The 20,664-nt window shown below is 41.2% G+C and overlaps 1 protein-coding gene across 1 annotated transcript in view; it reads left to right on the top strand.

The window, feature by feature from the left end:
• The window catches only part of smo (smoothened, frizzled class receptor), a 174,668-nt gene that overhangs the window by 99,329 nt on the left and 54,675 nt on the right, over nucleotides 1-20,664 (top strand). Inside the window, exon 9 of the mRNA XM_080268125.1 lies at nucleotides 19,721-19,922. Coding sequence (XP_080124251.1) covers nucleotides 19,721-19,922 — 202 coding nt within the window. The remainder of the gene's footprint in view (nucleotides 1-19,720; nucleotides 19,923-20,664) is intronic.

Below are 20,664 nucleotides of genomic sequence, written 5' to 3'. Positions count from 1 at the left end.
GCAGGTGGTGGGGCTAAAGCTAGCTCTGTGGTTAGGGTAAGGAACTGTTGGAGGAAGTTCAGGGAGCTGTTGCCTTGCCTAACATTGCAAGGGCTCTCCCACAATGCTAAGGGATCTTTGGATGCGGCGTGTGTTAGGAGTGTAATGCTGTATGGTAGGTAGATGTGGGTAGTAGAGGAAGAGGATATTCATAGGCTCAGACACACAGAAATGACAGTGATTAGATGGATGTGCAGTGCATCCTTTAATTTGAGGCATGGGGAGTTAGGATTGCAATTAAAGAGTTGATAGGAAGGATGGGACCTCAGTGTATTGATGTGATGAGGGGTGGATTGAGATGGTTTGGGCATGTTGAGAGGATTGAGGATGACATTGGGTGTAGAAGGTGAGAAGTGTGAATGTCAGGGGTAGGATTGCGAGATTTAACCAAAAAACACCTGGGACATTGTCATAGAGCCTCAGGGATAAGGGACTGAATAGGGAGGCTGCCAGAGATCAAGGAGCATGGAGTGCTGCCATTAGGTGACCATGACTGATGCATCCAAGCATGTTGGAGCCATTATAATCAATACAAATGATGCAATAGTGGATACTGTAGTAGGCCAATTATTTGTTCTGAGGATGACAAAGCAAAATAGAATTGGATACTTTGTCACAAAATCAAATCCTTTTTAGCATTTTTTTTTTTTTTTTTAAGAGGCAATGAATGGAGGAAGGAAAACAAAGGAAAATAGAATAAACAAGTCCATGTCCTTCATTCATAAAATATTTATAACAACTGGATATAAATGAAAGTGGGTTAAATGTTTGTGGGAAGCAACTCCCAGGAAGTGAATTCTAAAGAGTAGTAGTTCTGGCAATAAATGAATTTAGATAAAGAGAGGTTCTGCATTGTGGGGGAGAGAGTGTGAGTTCATGGGTGCTCCCGCTGCCTGAGTATTTTGGGAGAAAATGTGAAGGGGAGGCACAATTGAAGCAAGTTCATTAGAGCATTTACGGTAAAAATATCGTTAAAATAATGCTAAAGATGCAACATCTCTACGTACTGATAATGGAGGAAGGTCCTGCATAATGGCAGGATTATTGATTAATCTAATGGCTTTATTTTGAATGTTGTCCAACTGCCTCAGTGCAACCGCTCCACATCCACTGAATTTTCATGATCATCCTGGTCCTGCTTCCCACTTAAAACAAGCATAACAAAAAAACAGTGCAGCCCTGTGCCACACCTGCAGACTTGATGAGACTCATAGAAAATAAAAAATAAGTGTAGGAGTACCATAATAGTCCTCCTCCTGCTCCTCCTGCTCCTCCTCCTGCTCCTCCTCCTCCTCCTCTTTAGGTGCGGCACGGCTAGGTACACTTTTACACGATAAAGCCACCATCTTCAAATAAAAAAACGCGAAACGTCCAGGAGCAGTAACCTCAATGTAAATACCTGCAGAGTCATAACACCAACTGTTTGGGACAGAATTAGAGTCTTCTATGTTAACGCACGTAGTCTACGTAACAAGTTTGAGGATTTAGAATCTCTTATTTACCTAGAAAATTATGACATTGTTGGCATCACAGAGTCCTGGATTAACACATCTGACTGTGACTTTCTTGCAGAATACTCATTAACAGGGTACAATATTTTCAACTGTGAGCGACCACATCGAGCTGATGGCAGTGTTTTACTATATGTGAAAACTAGTCTCCACCCCCTTGTGCTATCCAAACCCAGTATTACCAACATAGATGCCAGTTATGTTCAGCTAAATATTAATTCACACAAAATAAATATGTCTCGTCTACCGCCCTCCAGCACAGTCAACGGAGATAGATGAAAAACTTTATGATCAAATTGCGGAATTTGTTGTCAAGAGGATAGCGTAATTTTTGGAGACTTTAACCTACCGGTAACAAAGTGGGGTGAACCGTTAACGGCACACTCAGGACAAGAGCTTTACATGAATCTTCAAGAAAGCGCTCTTTCCCAACACGTAGAATACCCAATGAGAGGAAACAATATCCTAGACATCGTCTTGACTACAAATGATAACCTAGTCAACAACGTTGAAATAGGATCTGAGTTTAGTTCAAGTGAGCTCCGAATTATGCAGTTCAATATTACTACTGAAAAAGTAAAAGAAATGGAGAGCAAAGAAAAGGTCCCAGATTATCGTAGAGCTGATTTCACTAGGCTCAGAGAGCTACTTGCAACTGCGGATTGGAATCAAATGTCTGAAACCGATGACATAAACCAAGCATGAGAAATATTCACCAAAAAATTTAACGAAGTGGTAAAGTCATGTGTGCCACTACGTAACAGACGCCCAGCTGGTAATAGTAAACCAAAGTGGTGGTCCAGTGAAATTAAAAGAAACTTAATAGCCAAAAAACAGGCATACCATAAATATAAAACTACACAAAATAATGATGATAAATTACAGTACGAAAATCTACGCCGCATATCGAAAAGACTTATTAAACAAAGCAAAAGAGCACTGGAGATCCACATTGCTAATACTTGCAAATCAAATCCTAAAGAATTTTACAGTTACATTAGAAAGAAAAAGGTTATGACTACATCAGTAGGTCCTCTAGAAACGAGCAGTGGCAAACACACAGAAAATGAGGTCAAAATGGCAAACATTCTTAACGATTACTTTGCGTTTGTTTTTACAGTTGAAAACACCACCAGAAACCTACTGCTACCCACAAACCAAGCAAATTGCACAGTCCTTAGTAACTATGCTATCCATAATAACGATATCCTGTCAGCCATAAATAGTACGAACATAAACAAAACCCCTGGCCCCAATAAAATATCACCGAGAATTCTCAGAGAAGCAAAAAATGAGTTACTGCTGCCACTCTCTGTCTTATTCAATAAATCGTTAAGTACTGGGAAAGTTCCATGTGAATGGAAACTAGCAAATGTAACACCTATTTTCAAAAAAGGAAATGATTCGCACCGAGGAAATTACACACCAATCAGCTTAACATCAATAGTGTGCAAGTTAATGGAAAAAATTATAAAAGATAGAATAGTTAATTATCTAGAAGAAAATAATATGATTAAAGACTCACAGCATGGATTCAGACATCATCGTTCATGCTTAACTAACTTACTGGACTTCTTCCATGATGTTTACAAATCATACGATGACTCAAGAGCAGTAGATATAATTTACCTCGACTTTCAGAAAGCATTTGACACTGTCCCTCACAAGCGTCTCATGAGCAAAATAGAAGCACATGGAATAAAAGGAAATACGCAGAAATGGTTACAAGACTGGCTTTCAGACCGAAAATGGCGAGTTGTGATAAACGGAAAGGAATCCAAATGGCGTAATGTGATCAGTGGCGATCCCCAAGGCTCAGTACTTGGACCGATACCTTTTATTATCTATATAAATGATATTGATGAGGGTCTAAATTGTAAAGTATCCAAATTTGCAGATGATACTAAAATAACCAGTAAAGTAACATCAAAATCACAGTGGGAGGAGTTACAAAATGACCTTAATACTTTAGCAAGCTGGGCAGAAATATGGCAAATGAAATTCAACACAGAAAAATGTAAAGTACTTCATACTGGAAGTAACAACGTCCATGCAAACTACAAAATGAACAATATCCAGTTATCAAGTACAGACAATGAAAAGGATCTTGGTGTGATAATATCAAATGACCTAAAACCAAGTAAGCAGTGCACCGAGGTGGTTAAAATTGCAAACAAGCTGGTGGGTTTTATTGGAAGAACTTTCGAGTTTAAATCAGAAAAAGTCATACTTGTCTTGTACAACTCACTAGTGCGCCCCCATCTTGAGTATTGTGTGCAATTCTGGTCTCTGTACTACAGAAAAGACATTGAAAAATTAGAGAAAATTCGACAAAGAATCACAAAAATGATACCACGACTTAGAAACAAACCATATGAGGAACGCCTTGAAGAACTTAAATTATTTAGCTTAACGAAGCGCAGGTTAAGAGGGGACCTTATTGAAGTTTTCAGAATCATGAAGGGATATGACAACTTAGACATGAATAAATATTTTGATATAGACCGGTCGAGTCAAACCAGAAGTAATGGCTGCAAAATTATGGGAAAGCGTTTCCAATCCCATGAAGCAAAATACTTCTTCTTTAACAGAGTTGTAAATATCTGGAACAGATTACCCTCAGATACCGTGAACAGTATCTCAATTGAGACATTCAAAAACAAAATAGACAAGTATTTGCACGAGAATCCTCAGCTGACTCTTTTTCTGTCCGAATAACTTTCTTTTATAGCTACGTGTAAGTTCATTCCCCTTTTGTCTACAAGACACCCTTTAAACAACGTACTTGTACGCAGTGTCGCGTCACGTCATTATACATTTTTCAATTTATTCGATGCAAATAAAGTAATATAAGCACAGATTAGGATCTGCACAGATAACCCTGAGTTAACGGTCACTACTCCTGCTATCGACCTGTGATGGGCTGTGGATCACTGAGGGTCCCTGTTAGTCCAGTGACCACCATCGGGATTTTTTTAATGTACCAGGGGTCACTGCATCAGGATGAAACTTGTGTACTTGTCCCACATGGGAGAGTTCCTTGTCTCAGTGGAGTGAACAGAGCTAGGGCCTGATTGACTGCTGCCTCCTAAAAAGCGCCAGACAAGGCTGCCGCACCACCCCTAAACATCCACTCTGTGCATTGCACATCCACACTGTGCACTGTGCAGCCCCCTTTTATCTAAGACACCTGTCGTATATATTTCAATCTCCCCAATGCAAAGAAAGCAATGTAAGCACAGATTAGGATCTGCACAGATAACACTGAGTTAATGGTCACTACTCTCACTTTCGACCTGTGATGGGCTGTGGATCACTGAGGGTCCCTGTTAGTCAAGTGACCACCATCAGGATTTTTCTTAATGTACCAGGGGTCACTGCTTCAGGAGGAAACTTGAGTACTTGTCCCACATGGGAGCGTTCCTTGTCTCAGTGGAGTGAACGGAGCTAGGGCCTGATTGATTGCTGCCTACCTCAAAAGCGCCAGGCAAGGCTGCCGCACCACCCCTAAACATCCACTCTGTGCATTGCACATTCACACTGTGGAGCCCCCTTTTATCTAGGACACCCGTCGTATATATTTCAATCTCCCCAATGCAAAGAAAGCAATATAAGCACAGATTAGGATCTTTTTTTTCTTTTTTTTCTTTTTAATGCGAGAAAGAAGGAACCAAAGGCCATGAGCCCGCAGTAACAGTTCCCTCCAAGAGAAAAACAAAATACAATAGAGAGCCAAATTCAAGATCCGATCATTTTGAGATGCCTGGACACACTGCGTTTGAAAGACTGGAGATCATAGGCAGCAGGAAATACAGACAGAGGAAGACAGTTCCAGAGCTGACCTGTTGCATAAATGAAAGACTGGGAGTAACGGTTAACTCTTGCATTAGAGAGTTGGACAGAAAAAGGATGAGAGTTTGCTGCCAGACGGGTGCTACGCGCCCGTCGTAGAGGTGGAGGAATGCAAGCAGACAGTTCAGAGGAGCAGTGACCATTAAAGTAGCGATAGAAAAGAGATGAAGATGCAACAGTGCGGCGAAGAGACAGAGGTTGAAGGGAGTCAGTAAGAGGAGGAGAGTTAATGAGACGAAAAGCCTTTGACTCCACCCAATTGAGAAGAGCTGTATGTGGGGAACCTCCCCACACATGAGAGTTGTACTCCACACAGGGGCGGATAAAACCCCTGTATAGAGTCAACAATTGCGCAGGGGTAAAGAAAGAGCGGAGTCGGCTAAGCACACCCAATCTCTTGGAAGCAGATTTTACAAGAGATGTAATATGATCTTTCCAAGATAAGTCCCGAGTAAATGAAACCCCAAGCATGTTCAAGGATGATGCAGGATTAAGCTGAATATTATTAAACATTAGTGGGTATACCTGTGGAAGATTCTGTCGGCTTGATAGGTGTAAGAACTGAGTCTTAGATGCATTAAAGACAACCATATTATTTTTACCCCAGTCGGAGATACGAGCCAAGTCAGACATTAGGTGTGCCATAGCCTCATCCCTTGTTTGTTGAAGTAACTGTTGAGATGGGTGTTGCGGGAACCGAATGGAAAGGTGAAGGGTGGAGTCATCAGCGTATGAGTGGATAGGGTTAGATGTACAGCTTAGAAGATCATTGATGAATAAAAGGAAGAGAGTTGGTGATAGGACAGAGCCCTGAGGAACACCACTGTTGATAGATCTAGGAGAAGAACGATGGCCGTCTACAACAGCAGCTATAGAACGACCAGAAAGGAAGCTAGCGATGAAGGCACAGATAGAAGGATAGAAATCGTAGGAGGGCAGTTTGGAAATTAATGATTTATGCCAGACTCGATCGATAGCCTTTGAGATGTCAAGAGCAATGGCAAAGCTTTCGCCAAAGTCCCGAAAGGAGGATGACCAGGAGTCTGAAAGGTAGGTGAGAAGATCGCCAGTGGAGCGTCCCTGACGGAACCCATACTGACGATCTGAAAGAAGGTTGTGATAGGAAAGATGCCTTAAAATTTTTCTATTAAGAATTGACCCAAAAACTTTTGAAATACAGGACGTTAAAGCAATTGGACGATAGTTGGAGGGTTGGGAGTGGTCACCCTTCTTTGGGACTGGCTGAATGAGAGCAAACTTCCAGCAAGAAGGAAAGGTACAAGTTGACAGACAAAGACGAAAGAGTTTGCCTAGGCAGGGTGTAAGCACAGAAGCACAGTTCTTGAGAACAACAGGAGGGACCCCATCAGGCCCATATGCCTTGTTAGTACTGAGGCCAGTGATGGCAGAAAATACATCAACTGAAGAAATTTTAATGTCAGCCATGAGGAAGTCAGAGGGGGGAAGTGATGGAGGAACAGCACCGGAGTCGTCTAAGGTAGAATTGGAGGAGAAAGTCTGTGCGAAGAGATCTGCTTTATCAGTAGAAGAAATAGCTACAGAACCATCAGAGTAGAAAAGAGGAGGGAAGGATGATGAGGTAAAGTTGTTAGAAAGATTTTTGGCAAGATGCCAGAAGGAGCGGGAAGAATTCGAGTTGGAGAGTTGAGAGCATTTAGTATGGATGAAATTATTTTTAGTAGAGCGAAGAACAGACTTAGCACGATTCCGGGCAGAAACGTAAAGATGATGTGATTCAGGGGTGGGTTGGCTCCGGTACCTTTTGTAGGCCCTCTCCTTGTTGCGGACAGCATTAGAACAAGCGTGATTAAACCAAGGCTTTCTTGTGTTAGTCAAAGGATATGAGAAAGGAATGTATGCTTCCATACCCGAGAGAATAACCTCCGTAATGCGCAAGGCACACTCAGATGGCTCACGGCCATGGAAGCAATAATCATTCCAGGGAAAATCAAAGAAGTACTGCCTGAGGGCCTCCCAGTCTGCGGCTCCAAAATGCCACAGACGACGTTTCCCTGGAGGGTCCACAGGCCGTACCGGAGTGATAGGACAGGTTAAGGTAATAAGGTTGTGATCGGAGGAGCCCAACGGAGAGAAAAGATTAACAGAGTAAGCAGAAGGATTAGTTGTGAGGAAGAGGTCAAGTATGTTGGAGCTCTCTCCAAGGCGGTCAGGGATACGGGTAGGGTGCTGTACAAGCTGCTCTAGGTCATTGAGGATAGAAAAGATGTAGGCTTGTTCACCAGGTGGATCCGTGAAAGATAACCCTGAGTTAATGGTCACTACTCTCACTTTCGACCTGTGATGAGCTGTGGATCACTGAGGGTCCCTGGTAGTCAAGTGACCACCATCGGGATTTTTTTAAATGTACCAGGGGTCACTGTTTCAGGAGGTAACTTGTGTACTTGTCCCACATGGGAGAGTTCCTTGTCTCAGGGGAGTGAACGGAACTAGGGCCTGTTTGACTGCTGCCTACCTCAAAAGCACCAGGCAAGGCTGCTGCATCACCCCTAAACATCCACACTGTGCAGTGTGTAGTTTCCACGTTATGTCCACGGACTTCCCATGAACTCAATGTACTGATTTATAATGTCATGCCGTAACTATTAGTTGATTTGATTACTTTCTCTTTCAGGTTACTCAGTCGGGTAGCTTATAGACAAAGTATTATAGAATGTGACTTTTCCTTTCCAGTTTTTCCTATGAAATTTCCATGTCAGTTTTTCCATGCTGCATGGTGGTTTTTCTCACTTTTTCCTGGAGGGTTTGGTGGTGAGGGGAGCCTTCTTGCTTTACTATCCTTATCCTTCAGCATGTAAAGTTAGATCTTGTAGTCATAGTTTTCTCTGTAACAAACAGCCTCGAAAGGACCATAAGGTCTGTTGCTGTTTGCTTTCCTATGTAATCCTATGTAATCCTCCTCCTCCTCCTCCTCCTCCTCCTCCTCTTGGAAACTGGCTGTGCCTTGCCCACCCACAGCAAGCCGTAAAGTGGGTAAAAAAGCCTGGGGTGGGTAGGATCTAGAAATGAGAAAAACAAGGAATAGCCATAGGTGTACTATCAAAAGTGCACTCTGATATTGGCCATACAATCATTGACTTAAATCTCTGACAGTGTTGAAGCTTCTTATTACATTTTTCCAACATGGCAGCAATAGTTTTATCCAGCCTGGGAAATATATTTCTGATAGCTTTAAGAAAAATATGTAGGAAGGAAAAGAGTTATTTGGTTTTTGTTGATTTGGAGATGGTGTCCTTAAGGAGGTGCTGAAGAGGGTGACGAGAAAGCTTAGGGTTGAGGAATGGTTGGTTAAGTGGTTATGGCAATGTATGAGGGTACTAGCACCCAGGTGGGAGTGAATGGAGGTTTGAGTGAAGAATTTTCTGAATTCTGTTATGGTGCCTGAGGCTCTCTCGCATGACTTCAGAATTGGACTCCGTTGGGAACTGTATGCTGGTGACTGGGTATTGGTTGCAGAGAAGGGAAGGTAGTAGGGGTGGTTTTATCATATGATGATGTCATAGCTGATGCACTAGGCAAATGCACTTGAGACATGTGTGAGTGCATGTGTTTGTTAGTCTTAGGCCAATGAAAAGTAAGCTTTCACAGCTTAAAGGTCTTGTGAAAGTATTTCACTTGTTTGATGATGTCATGGTAGATGCACTGGGCAAATGCATGAGAGGGATGTGTGAGTGTGTATGCCTGTTACTCTTGGGCTCAGCCCAGCTCACTCGTTGGAATGGTTAGATGACAGTTTCCCATTTATAGCTGTTTCCTGATAAATTTGGCTGGATTAAATATTGTTCAGTGAGATACTTTGGGAGTTTCCAGGTTTGTTGGTTGTAGAATTTCCTTAAAACAGATTAAGTAGCTAGGGTGGTATCTGTTTCAGCCTAAAATGGCATAGGACGAAGAGAGGGTATATGGATGTAGTGATAAGGGCCAAGGTTTAGTAACTGGGGTTGAGCCACTGCCTGTCTCCCATACAGGACCTGTTTATTGATATACAGTAGTCTTTAAATGATTTTTTATGAATTGTTGCAAACTACATTTACGATTTGGTGGAAAATTTGTTGGTAATATTGTACAGCACAGTACAGGCTGCACTCTGCATGAGGTTTAGCAGTTTTTGGGCTTGCCTTCTGCCACACTTTGTAGTTGGGAAATCTAACAACACTGTTGGATGATGTCATGGCCTGATGCACTGGGCCAGTGCATGTGAGGTGTTCTTACGAAATTCCTGCCTAATTGTATCTTAACAGGAATGAGTCAGGCTCGTACTGTCCCATGTATTATCACTTTTATTACATATATCCTTGAATTTATGAATTGTTTTGGCACACACTATTTCATTCGGTAGTGCATTCCACTGATCAATTGCCCTATTTGGGAAACTGAATTTTCTTACGTCTTTATCACCTCTCTTTTTATACCAATTTTTGCAGTATCCTCTTGCTAATGGTTCCCCATAGGTTATATACTCATTTATGTCTATTTTCTTTTTCCCTGAGATCCATTTATGTACCATAATCATATCTCCTATTTTCCTTCTCTCCTGTAGTGATAGTAGATTCAATTTTTCTAGTCTTTCTTCATAGCTTACTGTAGATCCCTTAAGCCTGGTACCCATCTTGTAGAGACCCTTTGAACTTTTTCAGTCTTATCCATGTGTTTTTTGAGATGAGGATTCCAGACTACTGATGCATACTCCAGGGTTGGTCTGATGAATGATGTTATTATCTTTCTCAGCATGTCTTCATTTTTGTGTGTGAATGCTATTCTCATATTAGGAAGCATTGTGTACGTGTTTCATACCTTCTCACTGGTGTGGTCAGCTGGAGATAGTCTGTTACTGGTAATCACTCCTATGTCCTTCTCTTTTTCTGATATGTGTAGGGTTGAATTTCCTAACTTGTATTCCCAATCTGCTCTTTTTCCACTACCAAACTTAATTACAGGACACTTGTCCACACTGAATTCCATTTGCCATTTATTGCTCCATTCATGAAGATTTTTTATTCTTCATGTAGCTCTCTGCAAGAGCCTGTGGTAGTTATTTTCCTTTGTATTTTTGCATCATCGCAAACATATTTAGATAGCTTTCATTTCCTGTGTTACTATCTATGTCATTTATATACACTAAAAACATAATTGGTGCCAGCACTGAGCCCTGTGGAACTCTGCTAGTCACTTCCCTCCATGATGAGTAATTACCCCTTAGTACTCTTCTAATTTCCCTTTTTCTGAGGAAATCTTGCGTCCAGTAGTACAGGTTTCCTCGGATTCCATCTTGGTGGTACAGTTTCCATAAAAGTCTTTGGTGTGGTACTCTGTCAAATGCTTTCTTGAAATCTAGATAGATACTGTCCACCCATCCTTCTCTTTTCTGTAATGTTTCTGCAGCTCTATCATAGTAGCTTAATAGATTAGTAACACATGATTTTCCCTTTCTAAAACCAAACTGCCTTTCTGTTATCACATTATGTTCTTCAAGATGGTTTACTCAAACTTTTCTTATCAACTTTTCTAGTATCTTACAACACTGGTTGGTGATACTTGTCGTTAGTTGAGTGGATTCTGTCTATTCCTGTGTTTGAACAGGGAAACAATGTTTGCTTTCTTCTAAATATGAGGTAGCTTACCTTGACCTAAGGATTTCTTGAATATTAAATATATTGGTCTACTTAAACATGAAGTTTTGTCAGGACCATTTGCTTTTCCTTTGTGTAATTTACTTAACTCTTCCTGTACTTCTTTTTCTGATATTTTTATATCCGGCAATATGTTTGGGCATGCATGTTCCATATCATCTCTCTTAAAATTATTTTCTGTAAAAACTGATTGGAATTTTTTATTTAGTGCATCACAAATATCTTTCTCATGTGTATAGATGATCCCCTTATCTGTAATGGACTGTATTTTGTCTTTAAGTTTGGTATTGCTTCGGATGTAATGGTAAAATAGCTTCGGTTGCTCACTACTTTTATTTTTAATGTATTCCTCAAGCTGTCTTTGAGCTCCTTTCCTTATCCTCGTATAATAGTTTCTTGCATGTTTATAGTTGTTGTATGCCCTGTCACTATTGTGTCTTCTGTATCTGTTCCACAGCAAGTCTCTTTTATCATTTGATTTTTTACATTCTCTATTAAACCATTTCTTTATTTTCATTTCTTTGTGCTGTGAGATGTAAGTTTGGATTCATGTTTCATGAAAATCAGAGAATTTTCTATATATAACATTAAATCTTGTCCTCTAAGCTCCTTTTCTCAATCTGTTTCTAAGAAGTACTTCTTTAGGTACTTAGGGAAAGCCCAAAGAACAGATGGAGTGTGTGGTGAAATCCTCAAGCGAGAGGGAGATATAGTAGTAGAATGGATGTGAAAGCTGTGCTGATTGGCCTGAGAGGAAAGTATAGTGTCCTGGAGGATTGGAAGTCAGGTCTAATTATTCCTCTGTACAAAGCAAAAGAGGAAAAAGAAGTGTTTGGTAATCATAAGGGCATTTGTCTTCTTAGTGTAATAGGAAAAGTATATGCTAGGATGCTTATTGACAGAGTTAGAGAAATAACAGAGGAATTAGTTGGAGAAGAACAGGGAGGTTTTAGGAAGGGAAGAGGTTGTGTAGATCAGATATTCATTCTTAGATTTTTAGTGGAAAAGTTTCTAGAGAAGGGAAAGAAGTTGAATGTGGCCTTCATGGATTTGGAGAAAGCATATGACCGTGGATAGACAAGGATTGTGGAAAGTATTAAAAATATATGGTGTAGATGGGAAGTTTCTGAATGCTGTGAAAAGTATGTATGAGGGTGCTAAGGCTGCATTGCATGTGGATTGTGAACTGAGTAAATTTTTCTGTTTGAAGGTTGGCTTGAAACAGGGATGTGTGATGTCCCCATGGTTGTTAAATCTGTATATGGATGGGGCTATAAAAGAGATACAAGGTAGGGCAGTGGATGTTGGAGCAGCCCTACTGAGAGAGGGCAGTGTTTAGAAACTCCTGTTCTGTTGTTTGCAGATGATACTGTGTTGTTTAGTGAAGACAAAGGGGAGCTGCAAGGCTTGGTGGATGAGTCTGGGAGAGTGTGAAAAAAAATGGAATCTAAAGGTGAATATAGGGAAGAGTAAAGTTGTGGTCTTTGAGAGAAATGAAGTCAGTAAATGTACAGTGAGCTTGGATGAGGAGGAATTGGAAAATGTGTGTGCATTTAAGTATTTGGGTAGTGTGATGAGTAAGGATGGAAGTTTGGAGGGTGAAGTGCTTGAAAGGGTACAACAAGGAAGAATGGTTGCTGGTTCCATGAAAGCAGTGATAAGAAACAGGGAAGTGAGCATGGACGTGAAAAAGTTACTGCATGACAGTATTGTGATACCAATTGTAACATATGGAAGTGAAATTTGGAGCTTGTTGGAGGGACAGAAGTCAAGGGTGAGGGCAGTGGAAATAGAGTTATTTGAGAGGAGCATGTGGAGGCACATGAAGTGAGACTGACAAATGAGAAAGTGAAGGAGAGTTGGGGTGTGGATGTTGATGTGATAGGAAGCATTAGGAGAAACACACTGAGGTGGTTTGGCCATGTGGAGAGGTTGGAGAGTGAGAGACTGATGAGGAGAGTGTATGTGAGTGAGGTGGAGGGAGGGGGAGGTCAAGGATGAGATGGAGGGATGGAGTGGAGAGGTATATGAGAGAGGGGTGTGTGAGCTGGGAGCAGGGCAGTGAAATGGCGGGGGACAGGGCAACATGGAGGCAATTTGTTTGTGGCCACCCCTTACGAGATTAAGGTGTCTGGCAGTAGATAGATATATAGACTTCTTTGGGTCATGGTAGTTGCCCTTTTTGTAGTTTAGGCTCTTTTTGTAAAACTCATTACTGTTAACTATGTCATTTGCAATCCTGAATTTGCAGTTTAATACTTCATGGTCGCTTTTGCCGAATGGAGGGTAATACATTATATTGTCAATATCATTTTCTTGCCTGGTAAATATAAGATCCAGTACTGATGGATCATCAGGTCCTTCTTTTCTGGTGTTTTCCATTACATGTTGTGTTAAAACAAAACTCCTACACAAGATCCAGGAGCATTTGGTCTCAACAGCTTTCATGGCTTCTTACATCTAGAGTATTCCAATTTATATTTGTATTGAAATCTCCAGTTAATATAATTCTTTAAGATTTCTCTTCCATTCTGTGTGGTAATGCTCTCAAACTCTCTCTGCCAGGTCTTCATATTCGCCTCTTTCCTAGGTGTTTGTTCTGGGTGGCATGTACTGTATGTATTAATCTCTACTTCAGTCAGTTCTACTTGTGAGGGTATATCTAATTCTATTTCATTGACTTGTAGATTTTTCTTTGTTAACAGTGCAATTCCTCCTCCTTTTTTTTTTAATTCCTATCTCTTCTCCATATATTGTATTCCTTTAAGTTTAGGATATTGTTTGATATCCTTGGGGTTAATTTGTTTCAGTTAGGTGAATAATATGTACTTCCTTTTCTGTGGTATAATCTTTCATCTCTAATAATTTAGAATACCAATCCATCTACATTTGAGTACATCAGCTTAATTATCTTGTTTACATATATGCCATAGCTTGAGTCTGTTACTTTCCTTCTTTTTACTCCCTTTTGGTTGTGTACAGTACCACTTTCATACCTGCAGTCCAATTGCTTTGTAAAAACTTACTCTTCTCTTCCTCTGATTTTTCCTTGTTCTTTGTTTTTGTTTCCTCGCTCTTTTCCTTCAGTGTTCCCAGTTCCTCTTGAGTTCAATCAATCAATCAATCATTTCCTGTGGCACCCTCGGGGATGCATAGGGCCTCGATGAACTCACACCACCACATCCTATCTTGTGCTAACTCCTCAAGATCTCCCCAACACTCATCTCCAGTTTCCGGTCTCATTGTCCTCACCCACGTCTCTTTTGGCCTTCCTCTACCTCTCCTACCAAGTGCCATCCACCCTGGTGTACCTCGTACTATTCCCTGTCTCCTATACACATGTCCTAGCCACTTCCATCGTGAGAATCTAACATATTCATCGATCGGCTGTACTCCCTTTGTTTCTCTAATTCTACTATTTGGTATCCTTTCCCACCACTTAACTCCTAATATTCTTCTAAGTGCTTTATTTTCAAACACCAAGAATTTATTTTCCATAGTCACTGTGCTGTACCAAGACTCGTGTCCATAAATTAAGATACTCCTAACCATTACCTTATAAAGTTTGATTTTTGTATGCACAGAGAAATTGTTATTATTCCAAATATTTTTAAGCATTCCCATTGCCTGATTAGCCTTCTTTAACCTTTCCTCGAATTCAAAGTTCAAAGAACCATCCTTGGCTAAGTAAGTACCTAAATATTTAAACCTATCAACTTGCTTTACAACCATACCTCCAATTACGCATTCCTGTGCATTTTCCATATTCATATTGATTATTTCAGTTTTTCCACAATTAATAACCAAACCCACCATGCGCCCTTCACTCACCAAAACAGTCCAACACTCTCTGCATCTCTTCTGGCCCATCACAAATCAAAACTATATCATCTGCATAATCTAAATCCAAAAGTTTCCTGTTCTCTCCCCAAAGTATACCTGCACCGGTTTCTGTTCCAACGCGTTTCATAATGTAATCAATGACCAATATAAATAGTAAAGGCGATAGAACACCACCTTGAATTACTCCGGACTTGACTTCAAACGAATCACTCAGACAACCATCAACCATCACTTTACACAATGTGTCCTCATGCATGTTCATAATGACCCTCACAAACTCCTCTGGTATTCCATAATGTCTCATGATCTTCCCCATAGTCTCTCTCGAAACACTATCAAAAGCCTTTTCAAAATCAACAAAACAAAGACTTAACGGTACTCTCATTTCATTAACTTGCTGCATCAAATGCCTAACTATAAAGATCTGATCATTGCAACCACGTCCCTTTCTAAAACCAGCCTGTTCATCCCTCAGAATACCCTCAACCACCGGCTCCAACCTATTTAACAGCACTCTACTGAAAACTTTCAAAGCTATCGGTGACAAAGAGATTCCCCTCCAATTACCACATTCACTCAGGTCTCCCTTCTTCGGAACTTTAACAATTACACCATTCTTCCAAACTGATGGTAGTAACCCCGTCACCCATATCTTATTGAATAGCTTGGTCAAGATCATTATTAATCTATCCCCCTCCACTTTAAACATTTCCGGAAATAAACCATCCTCCCCTGGTGCCTTATTATTCTTTAACTGTTTTACTGCTTTCTCCACTTCTGCAAGCCTCAACTCTCCTGTTTCTATATTTAAATCTTCCTGAGCAGACGGTATATCCTCTTCTGGTGGTATTGGTCTACTAAGAACTGTCTCAAAATGCTCTTTCCATCTATTTTTAATATCTTTTAGTTAGGCATCTTTTTATCCATACTTTTTCAATTTCCTCTTTTTCCATGGGTTTGATGGCATTTTTTAATATTTCCTGTACAGTGTTTGCACTCTGGAATGTTACTTTCAGGGGCCTTGACTTACTTAGAGTGCCATATTACAAAAAAGGTTAAAAATCTCTGGTCTAAAAACAAGTTCTCAACTCCCTCAGTTGGTTGTTATTTCACTATACTGCACATCACTTGTTGCTTACTACCAAAAATAAGTCTAAAAACAAGTTTCCAGTTTACCTAAGCTTGTAGTTATTTCACTTGACCACTTCATTTGCTGCTTAATCTCCAACACCACACTATTGTTCCATCTCTGACACTAACACAGCCATTAGTGAAAGTTCAAAGGTCATCATGGAACAAATAAATGGCTGTAAGCTTGAATGTCGACGATCATATAAGCGAAAGTAGCAATTGTACATCGGCCAGTGATGCTCTCATATGTCAAGAAAAGGTCCTAACTTTTTCGTCATGATACAGTATAAGCAGTTCATTGCACACCGATTCATTATACAGTCAAGTCACCTAAGGCGCAGTTGATTGGTTCTGGACCATGCCCGTGCCATAGAAGACCGCGTCATACAAATAACTAAACCTATAGGAAAAATGCGATTTGGTTCTGGATGTTCACCCAAAGTCCTCCTTTTCACCTCACTTTTTCCCACTTTTCCCCACTTTACACATGCACACAATTAAGCAATCAGCCAGTGCATTTATTACACACAAATTAAACACTAAACAATAAATAAGAAAGGGCACAATACGTAACAATAGGCACAAAAAACGGGAGGGTGATCAGACAACAAACGGTCTGGCTACACACTGAGTGGGGCTTGAACGGCGGGCGAGGGCTGAGGTTCGTTCTTCTGCCACCAGGGGAATTTGCCCACGCATTTCAAATCTTGCCGCGTCTGCGCCATAGGTATAGTTTATGTGCGTTGTTCATTTTTTGGAGTCTGGCATCTTGCTGTGTCATAGAAAACTGTGCCACAGAAGCACGTGCCATAGGTGACTTCACTGTATAGGATCTGCAGTGAGGATCTGCTGTATTTGCTTCCTTTTTTTCTGGATCCTACCTCACCCCATACTTACCATACTTAGGTGGGGAAAAAGTTGTGGTGATGATGATGATGATGACATTTACTACATTTAATTTGCCTCTTAGAACTGCATTCTCATTTGTATAGAATGCTCTTGTATATCTCATTCTTAGAAGTTTATTTTGCAATGTAGTTTTCACTTTTTTCTGTTGCCTTACAGTATATATTACTTGTCTTTTTAATGGTGAGAAATATCATAATTAACATTGGAAAGATTATTGAGATGTCATAAGCACTTAGTGATAGCCAAGGTAGAGATGCAAAGAAAGTGGTTGAGGAGACGAAGGGGAAGACAGGAGGAAGCAGCTCCTGTGAGAAGAGTGGAGAAATTGCAAGATAGTGAGAAACTGACAGAGTATAAGAGCATAGTGGAAGAAAGATTGGGAAGGTATGAGCTAGAGCAGATGGAAGGGGTGGAAGACATATGTAAGATATTCACGGAAGACATAGGCGCAGCGTGTGAGGCGGTTTGTGGAGTGAGGAGGAGATGCAAGGGTGTGCAAGGGACAGCATGGTGAAATGATGAGGTGAAACGAGCTGTGGAACAAAAGAAGAAGGCATATAGTGAATGGTTAGCGAGTAGAGGTAGGGGAGAAGATGAGAGAGAGAAGAGAGAGGTATATGTGAGCAGGAGAAGGGAGGTTAAGAGACTGGTGAAGGAGAGTAAGAAGAAAGTAGATGAAGAGTTTGGGAGGAATCTGAGTGTGAAATGGAGGGAGAGGAAGAAATTGTTTTGGAAGAAGGTAAAGAAAGTAAGGCAGTGTGAAAGGGGAAATAGTAGGGGAGTGAAAGATAGGAATAATAGATTGTTGGTGGAGAAGAGAGAGAAATTGAGGAAATGGAAGGAGCACTTTGAGGAATTGTTGATTGTAGAGAGAGAGAGCAGTGTGAGTATAAGTGGTTAGGGAATGGCTGGAAGAAGAAGAGATGAGAGGAGGGAGGAAGAGATCAGTAGGGTGGAAGTAGTGGAAGCGATGAAGAAGATTAAGTTGGGAAAGGCCCCAGGAATTGATGGAGTGTGTGGTGAAATGCTTAGGTTTGGGGGTGAGATTGTTGTGGAGTGGATATGGAAGTTGTGTAGATTGGCTTGGGAAGAGGGAAGGGTTCCAGAGGACTGGAAATCAGGTATAATTGTTCCTTTATACAAAGGAAAAGGGGAGAGAGAAGTATGTGGTAACCATAGGGGTATTTGCCTTCTTAGTGTGACTGGTAAAATATATGGTAGAATACTCATTGATAGGGTTAGGCATATGACAGAGGAGCTAGTTGGAGAAGAACAAGGGGGATTTAGGAAGGGAAAAGGGTGTGTAGATCAGATATTTGTTCTAAGATGTTTAGTGGAGAAGTATCTAGAGAAGGGAAGGAAAGTGTATGCTGCCTTCATGGACTTGGAGAAAGCTTATGACAGAATAGATAGGGGAAGGTATGTGGAAGGTATTGAGAATATATGGAGTGGAGGGGAAATTGTTGAGTTCTGTGAGGAGTATGTACGAGGGAGCTAGGGCTACGGTACGAGTGGATGGTGAGCTGAGTGATTTCTTTGATCTCAATGTGGGACTGAAACAGGGTTGTGTGATGTCTCCATGGCTGTTTAATATATACATGGATGGGGTTGTAAAGGAGGTGCAAGGTAGGGCAGTGGATGTGGGGCTGGCCCTAATGAATGAGGGTGAGATTTGGAAGATTTCGGTGTTGCTGTTTGCTGATGATACGGTATTGTTGAATGAAGAGGAATGGTAGTTGCAAGGTTTGGTGAATGAATTTGGGACAGTGTGTAGGAGGAGGAATCTGAAAGTTAATGTAAACAAAAGTAAAGTTATGGTGTTTGAGAGGAATGAAGTCACAGAGTGTGCAGTGAGGTTGGATGGTGAGGATATGGAGAATGTGAGTGCATTCAAGTACTTGGGTAGTGTAATGAGTAAGGATGGGGGATGAAGTGCGTGAAAGGGTACAGCAGGGAAGGAAGGTTGCTGGTACACTGAAAGCAGTGATGAGAAATAGGGAGGTGAGTATGGAAGTTAAGAAGTCACTGCATGATAGTATTGTGATCCTTACTGTGACGTATGGAAGCGAGGTGTGGACCTTGCAAGAGGGGAACAAGTCAAGAGTGAGAGTAGTGGAAATGAGTTACTTGAGAGGAGCATGTGAAGTGACGTGGAGGGACAGGTTGACGAATGAAGAAGTGAAGGAACGTTGTGGGGTGGATGTGAATGTGGTTGAGAAGATTAGGAGAAATACACTGAGGTGGTATGGACATGTGGAGAGAATGAAGAATGAAAGACTGACTAAGAGGGTGTATGTAGGTGAGGTGGAGGGAGGGAGAGGGAGGGGTAGACCAAGGATGAGGTGGAGGGATGGAGTTGAGAGGTATATGAAGGGGGGGGGGTGAGTTGGGGGAAGGGTAATCAAGTGGCGGGTGACAGCGACTTGGAGGCGTTTGGTCTGCGGCCACCCTTTGCGTGATTAGGGTGTCGGTCTATAGATAGATAGATAGACATAAGCAGAAAAGACTGATTAGAAAGTAGTATTAAGGAACTTCCTTAACCAATGAAAATATGACCTTTAAAGATGAAGAAATCCACACATGTTCGTAGAAAATTTTTTAAGAATGGAGAACCTGATGTCACTGAAGTTAGAGTGCCACATCATCATCAGTGAGGGAATGATGATGATGATGGTGACATACAGTAAGCTTAATTTATCTTAGAGATGAAGCATCTCATGTGTTAAAAAATGGTAACTTCCAATCCTTTCATGTTAATTTTTCTAGGGATGAAGAAGCTGATCTCACTGAAAGTTGAGTGCCACAACATCATCAGTGACACAGCCAACAGCAAGATAATGGAGACCATCATGCGCATGGCCATCATTACACTGGCCCTGCTCACCTTCACTGGCATCACCCTATATTGCCATGCTTACCAGTACACCAATCACTCCCTCTGGGACCAAGCCCTCAGGGACTACATCATGTGAGCTTACCTGTGATTATACCATATTAGAGTTAATGCATGTCTAGGTGTGTTCAGGCAAAAATATTTTATATTAAGTGAGAGAACAAGTGAGACATGTTTTTGATCAGGAAGGAGAGATTAAAATAACAGAAAAAAAAATCTGACTCCAACTCGTGCATTCGTTCATCATCCAACTCTTTATTGCCCCATTTTGTTAGATACCAGGTACAGTGCATAGGGGTCTGGAGCGAGGCTGTTCAGCACAGATGTAAAAGGCAAGAGTTGCCAGTTGCTTGCTCCAGAGTGATGTGTTAACAGTAAATCCCAGGTACTCTTGAGATATAAAGCTCTTTGGGGTACATGTGGTTGGAGCATCTTAACTCACTAGACTACTAAGCTTCCATTTTTCACCCGCCTCCACCACCGCTGCCACCGCCACCTGCCACCCATTGCCACTGCCACATCAACGCCGTCTACAACAGCAGCTTTAGAACGACCAAAAAGGAAGCTACAGATGAAGGCACAGATAGGAGGATAGAAACTGTAAGAGGGCAGTTTGGAAATTAAAAATTTATGCCAGACTCGATCGAAAGCCTTTGAGATATCAAGTGCAATGGCAAAGCTTTCGCCAAAGTCCCAAAAGGAGGATGGCCAGGAGTCTGAAAGTAGGTGAGAAGATCGCCAGTGGAGCATCCCTGATGAAACCCATACTGACAGGTAGAAAGAAGGTTGTGATAGGAAAGATACTTAAAAATTTTTA

Source organism: Coenobita brevimanus, chromosome 26, assembly GCF_032717465.1.
Source record: "Coenobita brevimanus isolate Jiangsu-jjx chromosome 26, ASM3271746v2, whole genome shotgun sequence".
Classification (NCBI taxonomy): domain Eukaryota; kingdom Metazoa; phylum Arthropoda; class Malacostraca; order Decapoda; family Coenobitidae; genus Coenobita; species Coenobita brevimanus.
The sequence above is the reverse complement of the archived record's forward strand: the minus strand, read 5'-3'. Positions and strand labels throughout refer to the sequence as shown.